Genomic DNA, 10,731 nt, shown 5'->3' with positions numbered 1-10,731 from the left:
GGCCCGTGCAGCTTTTTATTTAGTGTCAAATACCTAGATCTATTTCACTGTTGCAATTTTGCACATCCGTACCAGACAAAGAGCAGACGCGGCTTTGCGTGTCGGGCTAGAGCCGCGCCAGCCATCGCGAGACTTTGTGGGCTGAGCCGCGAAGGAGAAGCACCACTTTGAACGGAAGAAGAAAAAAATCTCGTCTGTCGCGCGCCAAACTGCCGCTGCAACCAGATGCTGCCGTTTGGGGCGCGGACGAGTGCCCGTTGGCGGCGGCACCTCTCGCAGTTGGATTGTTTCAATCGGAGGTATGTTTAACGGGTCTTGCTGCCGAGGCGGTTGTTAAACAGGGGTTTTAAATTTGACGTTTATGTTGTTTTAAATCGTGTGTACTCTCATTTACTTTTTTTAAAAAAATTATTTAACACTGTTTAAATATTATCGCGAATTTTAAGCGCGCAAAGAGAAGAAGACTAAGCGTGGTGCTATGATCCATCTTTATTCATGGAAGGTTTTGCATTGGATTTGCCCCTCTTTAGATGCACTTTTCCCCCATCCATATTCTCAGAACTCAACAATAAGCCGCCATGCAGAGTTTTGAGAATTCAGATGGGGAAAATGGGCATCTACAGAGTGGCAAATCCAAGGCAAAACCTGAAGGGCTGTCATATGGTGCCGAGTTGTTTTCTGTTGCCCCAGAAGGTCCGACTAGAACCAACGGGTTGAAATGAAATCAAAAGAGTTTCCGTCTAAACATTAGGAAGGACTTTCTAACAGTTGGGGCGGTTTGTCAGTGGAACAGGCTTCCTGGGGGAGGTGGTAAGCTCTCCTTCCCAGGAGGTTTTTAAGCAGAGGCTACATGGCAGTGTGCAGGGGGTTGAACTAGATGACCCTGGTGACCCTTTCCAACTCTGTGATTAAATGGATTTACGTAGGTAGAGAGATTGAGAGTGGCAAAAAACCGTCTAGGGGTTCTTAACCTTTTTTTGTGCCATGGACCCCTTTGTCAGTCTGGTGAAGCCTATCGACCCCTTAATGTTTTAAAATGTATAAAATAAAAATGCTCAGGATTACAAAGGAAACCAATTGTATTGAAATACAGCCTTGCCAAATTTCAGTTAGAGGTTGGTGAAAATAAAGATGTAACCCCCCCCCCATCCAAGTTCACAGACCCCCTAAAATCTCTCCATGGATCCCAGGTTAAGGTCCCCCACTCTAATCCCTCTGAGCTGGATGTTAAGCGAAATGGATGTAAGATAGAAATGGTAAGAGAAAAAGATGTTGGTGGTTAATGAAAAAAGACACGGTCTGCAGTTTCTAATTACAGGGTATGCATGAAATATTATGCAGGCATAATTGGGTTATATAAATACAAATATTCAGGGTACCTGAATTTCCTTCGTTTTCTTTTTGTATTCTGTTGTAGGCAGTTGTTTTATAAACCACTGAGTTCTGTGATAGAAAGGTGAAATATAAGCATTTCATATAAAAGATTTTAGGTATTACCAAAGGGTACTTGTGTAGTTAAGCTATAACTGCTGCTCCTTTGAAAATATGAATACAAGCAAGGTAGCCAAGCGCCTATTGAAGAAGGGCTGCCTCTGGTGGGCTCTTCACCCACCTTTTCCCTGGACCAGCAGGAGAAAGGTCTGGGGGTGGAAATGATGGCTGCGTGACATCACGCCCGGCCAAAAACCCAGATGTGATACAAGCGCATCAGGTGACATTCTGTGTACTTGCCATGGAGCTTTGGGAATGGTCAGAGTGTCACCTGAGGTGCTTCTGGCCAGATGTGACTTCACATGTTAAGTGCTGTCGCTTCCACTCCTTGCTCCACCTCTAAAGCTACCAGGGATGCCAACCACCAGCCTGGCATTCCTCATACTGAGATATGAAGAAAGCTGTGGTTCAGTGTTAGAGCAGCTGCTTAGCATACAGGAGGTCTGAAGATCAGTCCCCAATATCAGATGATGTGAAAGACTGTTACCCTCAGAAGCCACTGCTGTAACAGACAATACTTACTTTGATTGATAGACCAATCTGTTTTCTGCACCATTGCCCTTGGCTTACTAAAGTAGAAAGTAAGAATGATTTATCCCCATGACTGGATAGTTAACCTAATTCAGCAAACAGTCAGGTTTCCATCCAGACAGAGTGGCTTTCCTGCAAAAATAAAGCAATCAGTACTGGACTGCAGTGAATCCACCTACCCAGCTTTCTGAATCTCATTATGATGAACTGTGGTTATTTGTGATGAAGAATTGTTTTCATTCATCCACCTGTACTTTTGAAAACTGTTGCAGCAATAGTTACATTTAGCTTCCAGAGACAAGTAGACCAGGAGTCCCCAACCATGTTGAGAGGTTTCCAGAGCAGGAAACCAGGAAGTCTGTATCTACAGTCAAGCTGAGGGCTGTGATGTCCCTGCCTGGAATGAGTACAGCTATTTGCTAATCAGTCAACTGATAGAGGGTAACCTGAAGTTCCCTGTCGTCCTCCACTCACTTTGATTCAAGACCTCTTGGATTTTATTTCCAATACTCAAGCAATTGAGTGCCAGGAAATAAATTGGGGGTGTTATGTTGAGGATCACAAACATTTTTATTGACTGATTCTTTGCAATACTGTGGTGTTTTGCTATTTGTTGGATAATTTTGGGGGTTGTTTATTATTGGTATTGAAATTCTAAGTTTTCTAGGAATTTACCATACCATATTTGTATTCTGTTTTTCTTTACAGAGAGTTAAAGTTTATCACTAAGAGAAACTACTTTGATTGCTATGGATACTTCTGAAGCTTGCTATCATATCCATTAATATCCAAGGTTGTAGGCTGAATCTGAAACTATGAATTGTGGAACTCAGTTTGTTGAAACTCTAAAGAGGATAGGGTATTCAGAGGGAGCTTCTCTTAACAGAGAAGACTTTGATTGGTTGTTTGAGACATTGGAAGATAAATCATTTTTGGAATGGTTTTGTACAAATGTGAATGAGCATCATGCATTATCTGAAGAAGAGTTGCAGTCATTTAAAACTCTCCTTAATTCTTCAAAGCCTTTGCTAGAAGAAGAGGCTCTGGATGAAGTTCTTAAGACCTGTAAGCCCCTTGATTTGAACGCCAGTAACAATGAAGAACAAAATCTTAAAGCATTAGAAGATGAACTTCAAGCCCTCCAAAAGGTTAAAAATCTAAAAATTTGTCGCCGTAACAAACTTCAAGCAATGGCTTCAACCAATAGCCTTCTGTCACTAAAGCTTAAAGAGACAGCAGAGGAAACAGCTAAAAGCCTGAAAGATGGACGGGCAATGTTCGCTGGCATGAATACAAAGATAAACAATGAGCTGAGGTCTCTTACAGAAAAAGTTCAGAAGCTGACTTCTCTCTTTGCTGTTCAGTGCAGTCAGAAAGGGCCGGACCCTCATCCTGTGCTGTTGGCCCAACTTGCCTTGGATGAATATTTGTGCCAGGAAGAACAAAGTACTGCAGCCCTTACTTTGTATACGAAAAAGCAATTTTTCCAAGGAATAGCTGAGTTGGTTGAAAGTTCAAATGAAGAAAAGTTTCAGCTTGTTGATATAAGGAGTTCGTTCACTGACAGTGAGAGCAGAGACATTTGTGAGGAGGAGCTCGAGCTTACCAGACTCCAGACGGCTTATGTTTGTGCTCAGCATCAACTAATTCAGCAGAAAGCTAGGGACCTAAGCATGAGATCAGGTCTTCAGTGGGCAGAGGATAATATTTGCTCTTTAAAGAAGGTGGTAAGTCCTGTTTTCAAAATTCACAACCAGGTTTTAGTGCCACTGTCTGGACCTGAAGAACAGACTAAAGTATAATTAATAATTTCAGTTGTTCCCTGTGCTTAAGAAACTGTTCTCATTCTCTGACCTTTATACACAGTGTGTGTTATGTGCTGTCAAGTTGCTTCCGACTTATGGCGCCCCTATTAATGATCTCCCAAACGTCTCATCGTTAACAGCTTTGCTTAGTTCTTGCAAACTGAAGGCCATGGCTTCCTTTGTTAAATCAATCTATTTCATGTTGGATGTTCCTACTGCCTTCAGCTTTTCCTAGCATTATTTTTTTCAATGTATGATAGCCTTAGTTTAGTCATTATAGCTTGAACCAACTTATTTGACTTTTTTGCAGTCCATGATATCTGTAAAACTCTGTTCCAACACATTTCAAATGAATCATTTTTCCCTGTCTGCTTTCTTCATTGTCCAGCTTTCACATCTGTACATAGTGATGGGGAATACCACAGTATGAATTATCTTGATATTGGTCTCCAGTAATACTTCCTTACACTTAATGATCTTTTCTAGTTCCTTCATGGCTGCTCTTCCAAGTCTCAATCTCCTTTATGAGCTAATTTCATTCAGTTTTTTTGTAGTTTCTCTAGGAACATATTTATTTACATTAGTTATAATTAAGCTTGGCCTTTGGCTATCAGAATTCATGTTTATTGTCAACCTTTGATTAGAATTCTTAGAGAACTGTGTATGTATATCTCTTCAATTCTCCTTTAATAAGAGTAGCTCCTACAATAATAATAAGTCTTGAATAAAACCTGAATGCTGCCTCCCTGTAAAAAGAAGTTCATAGTGGAAATTTGGGTTTGTTAAATGTATGAGCACAGATGGTATGGTTTACAGGATCTGGTGTGGGTTGTTTTTGTTTTTTTTGCAGACTCGTGGAAAAGAAAATTTTGAATCAAGAATTTCTAGCTTGAACGATGAAATCTCAAAAATTAAAGAAGACTTGACTCAGATAAACAGTGAAACCCTACCTTCGCTAGTGAAGAAAGATGCAGAGTTATTGAATATGCCAGTGGTGAAGGGCGATTTTGATCTGCAGATTGCTCGGCAGGACTACTACACATCAAGACAAGACCAGATTTGTAATCAGTTGCTCAAACAGAAGGCATCATTTGAAGTTCTTCAGTTGGCTTATGAAATTGAGTTGAGAAAACTTAGGGATAACAACCGTCTGCTGGACAAAATGATACAAGATTTGAAGCAGAGCAGTAACGTTTTGGAGCAGACGCTAGAAACTATGTCTGAGCCATCTATTTCCCAGTATAAAATACCAAGAAGTACTATTGAATCCAGAGATAATGCTACACACAGGTAAGCACCTACTGTTGTTCTGTGAAATTCTGTGTTAATATGTGGACTGTAAAACGTATTGTGTAAAACTGACATTTAAAAATATATATATTTATATAATTTATACCCCACCTTTCTGGCCTCATTATGGCCACCAAGGCGGCTAACAGATGAAAAACATAATAAAAACATCTTTAGAACCATTAAAACCAAACAAAATCACATCATAACAATCAAATCCAAAGCTAAAATATGCATACATAAAAATAACAGTTAAAACATAGGGCAAGAAGGAGGAGGGATCACAGAGGGCAAAACAAAACGAGACAAAACAGAAATGTTCACCTGTTGGTGGAAAATGGCGTCAGAAGGAGACAGACCAGTCTCCCTAGGGACAGTTCCATAGTCTTGCAAGTTATGACCTCTCCCTGGTTGCCACCTGCTTAATTTTAGAAGGTGGGGGCACACAAAGCAGAGCCTCCAAAGATGACTGTAGGTGAAGAAGAGTTGGTTTTTATACCATGCTTTTCTCTACCTTAAGGAGTCTCAAAGTGACTTACAATCACATTCCCTTCCTCTCCCCACAACAGGCACCTTGTGAGGTAGGTGGGGCAGAGAGCTCTGAGAGAACTGTGGCTGATCCAAGGCCACCCACCAGACTTCATGTGGCAGAGTGGGGAATCAAACCTGATTCTCCAGATTAGAGTTCCACTTTTAACCACTACACCACTCTGGCTCTGTATTGGTCAAGTACGTTCTTAAGGGAGCAGCTGGTCCTTCAGGTATGTTGGTCACAAGCCATATAGGGCTTTAAAGGTCAACACCAGCACCTTGAATTGTGCTCAGAAACCGACTAGGAAACAGTGTAAATGGGTCAAGACTGGATATAGTCCCTACAACTCACTGCAGTCAATAACCTTGCTGCAGCATTCTGCACCAACTGAAGTTTCAGTACACTTTTCAAAGGCAGCCCAGTGTAAATTGGATTCCATAATCTAATCTAGATGTAAGCAGGGCATGCACCAGTGATCAGATTTTTTTTTTCTGCCCAGGAAGGGGTGCAGGTGGCTAACCAGTCAAAGCTGGTAAAAGGCATTCTTGGCCACAGCTGCCACCTGCTTATCCAGCAATAGGCCTGGCTCCAGAACACCCCCAAACTACAGACCTGTTCCTTCAAAGGGGATTGCAGCCTCATCCTGAATTGGTTACACAAAGGTCAGATCTTGTGTTTACCAGGAGCACTTCCATGTTACTGGGATTAAATTTCAGTTTATTAGCCTGCATCCACTCTAAAACTGCCTCCAGGCACTGGTTCAGGGTTTTACAGCCTTCCTGGGATCAGCAGGAAGGGTGATACAGAACTGAGTAGATGTTGCTTATATTGGTGACAACCCAGCGCAAGTCTCTGGATGACCTCACCCATCATTTTCATTAAATCTATTAAGCAAATTCAGTTGAAATAAATGGATTTTTCTTCAGTAGATTGATTGGACCCTGTGATCCATTGATGTAAGAATTAGAGTTCTCTCTTCCTCTAGCAGCCCCTTCTCAATCCCAGGAAAGTGGATTCCTAGTGTTGCCGTACCCATTTGGACAGTAGCCATGTGGGTCAGGAGGCTGGAATCAGGGATAATTTCACCTACCCCCCCATGGCACCCTCTTGGTGCATATGGCTAAAGGTGTGTGTCGGACAACCTCAGGAATTGGCCTCAGAAGGGATGGCAAGGAAAGATGCCTGACCGTCAGTGTGTTCTGTTGAGGGATTGTGGGGCCCAGCCCTATGATTCTACATTCCTGTGTTATCAGTCTGATCAACAATGTAGGCCAAAATATTTGGATTTAAATTGAGTTAGTCACATGAAGCTGCCTTATACCAAATCACCCTTGGTCCATCACAGTCAGTATTGTCTGCTCAGACCAGCAGCGGCTCTCCAGGGTCTCAGGCAGAGGACTTTCACATCACCTACTTGCCTAGTAGTCCCTTTAACTGGAGATGTCAGGGATTGAACCTGGGACCTACTGCATGCCAAGCAGATGCTCGACCACTGAGCCGTGGCCCCTCCTCCAGTTGCCAAGAAAACATGTTGCATGTGTACTGCTTTGCCAAAGCTCTGTTTCTGCTGTTATAATCTCCAGTAGGCAAGTCTGTTTTTTTAACTCACTTTTATATTTTGAAGGTTGTATCAACTTCTGGAAGGAAAGAATTCTACCCAGTTGTTCAGAACCAATGAAGGCCTTGAGCAGGTGGCTGAAAAGTTGCATCTAGACACAGTGTCAGTTCTTGATCAGTTAGCAGTGTTGAGTCAAGAACAAACTCTTCTTCTATCAAAAATGGATGCTGATTTAATTATTCTTCGTGAATCTATGTACTCCAGAGGAGATGGGGTCTCTCTTAGTAACCAGGTAAGCAAACAGATTAGAAGCAATAAAATATTTATCTTAAATATGCAGGTATTCGGTTTCCTGGATGTTAGCAGCAAGTTGTCTAGATTCTGTCGCTGGCCTCTAAAAATTAGGTAGCTTGTGGCAAATGCCCCTGATGAATGGCATGCTGGACTAGGTTGGCCGTTTCTCCCTTCCCTTCTACTCTTCCAGCAACTGAGGTTTTCAGTGCTGTACTCTAGCTCATGCTCTGGGTTTTAGCTCTCTCTCTCCTCCCTTTTCCCTTCCAGAGTAATTTGTCTTTCCGCTTATGGCCCAAAGCATGCAGCCATAACAAGTGTTGGTCTACCATGCCTCTATCCTACATGCATCTTTGGTGTTCATCATGGGAAGTGTACATGCCTACTGGTCCTGGTCTATATACCAATTAAAAGCTCATCTTTGGGGCAAGCAAAAACAGCTTCAGTGTCTTGACTGCTTCTGCCTCCTCCAAAGAACCCCCATTCCCCCTCCAGGTCTTCAGGAAGAAAAAGAAAGGAATCAGGAAAGAAAGAATTGGTGGTGATCCTCTTAAATTATTCTTTTCCTATTCACTCCCTGAATATTGAGCATAAAAGTAGGCTTCCAGAGAACCCCAAAGTTTAATATTTAAAGAAGCAAATGGAGGAAAGATATGGTCTGTGGTTGCTGAAGGCTGGAAACATAAATAATGTTTTAAACTTCAAGTGTGCTGTTTACCAATATTAATATAATAGTATAGTATCATATGAACTTATTTTTGTTTCTATCATTTATTTAGGAACTGACTGAGCAGTTTCATCAGCTGGAATTTCAGTTAAATACATTAAATCAGCTTACTATGGATTTTCTTGCTGATATAAAGGCTAAGAAGAAGGTTTTGGAGAACAATAAATTACAACAGATTGAAAGAAAATTATATGTGTACTTTTTTAAAGATAAAGAACTTCTGAAGAATGTTGTGGAAAGAATGGAACAACAGGCAAAGGCTCAAGCTATTTGTTTTGAAGATTAAAATTTTATTTCATAAAATTGAATTTTAATTGCCATTATAAATATTTGTTTTTATGCTGAATTTTGAAATGTTGTATTTAACAAATACAAGGAAAAAATGACTATTCCTGTAGCATCAGCAAAATCTCTTACAACACCTGCAAGTACTGTTAGTTGTTTACTGGAGAATTATTCTAGATTTTTTAAGTTGCTACTGTTTGCTCTGTGGCAAAAGAAAAGCCTCATTTACAAAACTTGGTGGTATAAGATATCTTGTAAGTGTATATGGCCTTCCCCATTCCAGCCAAAATAGTGCCTTTTCACTAAGTGCAAAGTACCTGGTGTGACTGTACGCTCTTGGCTAGAATAGGGAAGGCCAAAGACTGATTCTGATGGTTTTCAATTTGGTATAGTGTTTTTATGATATCTTTTCCCTGATTCCCATTGCCACCTAATACACCAATAGTTGGTGGTACCCGTGGCGCCCACCCAAGAATTAACAAATGCTAATGTTACTATAAAGTAAACCATTTATTAATAATTGGAAACAATTCAACTATTATATTATTATTTTCGCATTCTGGAAAATATTTTAATCTGGCTTTGTCATTTTGACTTGATTTTCCACAATAAGCACCTGCATGTTTAAGAATTATGGCTTTTAATGCTGGATGAACATAATGTAGAGGGAAAAGTCACAATCCTTATTCAACTCAGTGGGCTTTAATTTGAAGTAATTTGACTGTAAAATTTGATACTATTAAAATGTGAGTTACAGTTAAATGACTATGTAAATGTTGTAAGCAACTGCAATACATTTTTAACAGTTCTCAATGCCAAGCATTTGACTCCTTTCTTGGGAATAGGAAAAGGATAGATTTTTATCACATTCATATCCTACCAAGCCAAAGTAATCAAGAGTATCCTACTTTTATCATCAACAGTTTTGTGAGGTAGCTTAGGGTGGTACCCATTAGTTTTAGTTGCATTATAATTTCTGTTTCTTTTCCAAGTGCAGCTACTGGGGCTGCTTTATTGAGCACACAGGGAGAAACATACTCTGTAACCTTTCTTCCCTTACTGTTTTCCCAATGAGGAAAAAGCACCTTTGAATACCTATAATTTTTCTCCAGTGGGAGTTAAAAGCAGCTCTCCTTAAGCAAAGTCACACGCCAGACTTTTCTCAGCCTTTTAAGGGACTTCTGTGTTTGTTTGGTGGTAGAGAAAATTTGATTTAACTGCTGACTTTTCTGTTCTCAAATGGAGACTGCCATTTTTCTTTCTTGGCAGAAGGCTTTGCTACAACTTAAAACTAGTTATAACTAACACCAGAGTGCAACTCATCTTGAACTTACTGCAAGCCTGGAAAACATCATTGTTGCTGTTTCATTTGTTTACTAATCTAGCCTGATGAAGACTAGAGAACTTATTGCACATTGTTTTAAATGCTGGACAAGGTAGACCTTTAATTAAATCAGGGCTCTTGAACACACAAAGCTGTTTTATACTGAATCAGACCATTGGTCCATGAAGGGATCTTCAGCATGACAAGCTGATGCTCTACCACTGAGCCACAGCCTCTCTTCTAAAATCATACCATCATTTAATAGCATTATCAAAATAAGCCACTGATACTGTGCTACAAGAATTCATTGCAAGTTTGTAAAACAAGGGTCACAGAACTAAATGCATGCAAAATTTACTGATAATTCAGTAAATTTACTGATAATTCCTTACTTTCACCATAAAGGCATTTTCCAGAGAACCGTACAGGTCTGCAAATCTGAATTCTGCAATTTTCCATAAAATTCTTATATTACAGATAAATGGACTTGGCTCAAAAAAGCATTTGAATGTCAGTATACCTCCAAATAAACACTGACTTGTACCTTTATGTGTCTGAGTTATTCCAGGTCTTGGAAGCTAGGCAGGGCTAGTCCTGGTTAGTATTTGGATGGGAGACCACCAGGGGAGCCCTGGGTCACTATGCAGAGGGAGGCCTTGAAAAACCCAATGGCTACAACTTGATGGCACTTTCTACCACCCAGTCTAGTTTTGTTTTCCCTAAACCTGAGGAGGAGCTAGTCATCAGGAACAAAATCCCCACTTATCTTGTGCAGATACCACATATACTAGTACATATGAAACAACCCTGGGTTGCGCACACACACAGCTTTGCTCCTTTAATAGAGAATTGATGGGATATTTACCTTCATGCTATGAAAAGCTTCTGCTACCCATT

General features: G+C 40.5%; 1 protein-coding gene across 1 annotated transcript; it reads left to right on the top strand.

The window, feature by feature from the left end:
* The first annotated feature begins 2,818 nt into the window (after positions 1–2,818).
* Positions 2,819–8,565, top strand: HAUS3 (HAUS augmin like complex subunit 3). Its single transcript, XM_056854333.1, has 4 exons — positions 2,819–3,749; positions 4,678–5,117; positions 7,274–7,499; positions 8,278–8,565. Exons 1-4 carry the CDS (start codon positions 2,838–2,840, stop codon positions 8,509–8,511), a joined length of 1,812 nt encoding a protein of 603 aa, XP_056710311.1. The 5' UTR covers positions 2,819–2,837; the 3' UTR covers positions 8,512–8,565.
* Positions 8,566–10,731: the final 2,166 nt, after the last annotated feature.

This window comes from Euleptes europaea, chromosome 8, assembly GCF_029931775.1.
Source record: "Euleptes europaea isolate rEulEur1 chromosome 8, rEulEur1.hap1, whole genome shotgun sequence".
Classification (NCBI taxonomy): domain Eukaryota; kingdom Metazoa; phylum Chordata; class Lepidosauria; order Squamata; family Sphaerodactylidae; genus Euleptes; species Euleptes europaea.
The sequence above is the reverse complement of the archived record's forward strand: the minus strand, read 5'-3'. Positions and strand labels throughout refer to the sequence as shown.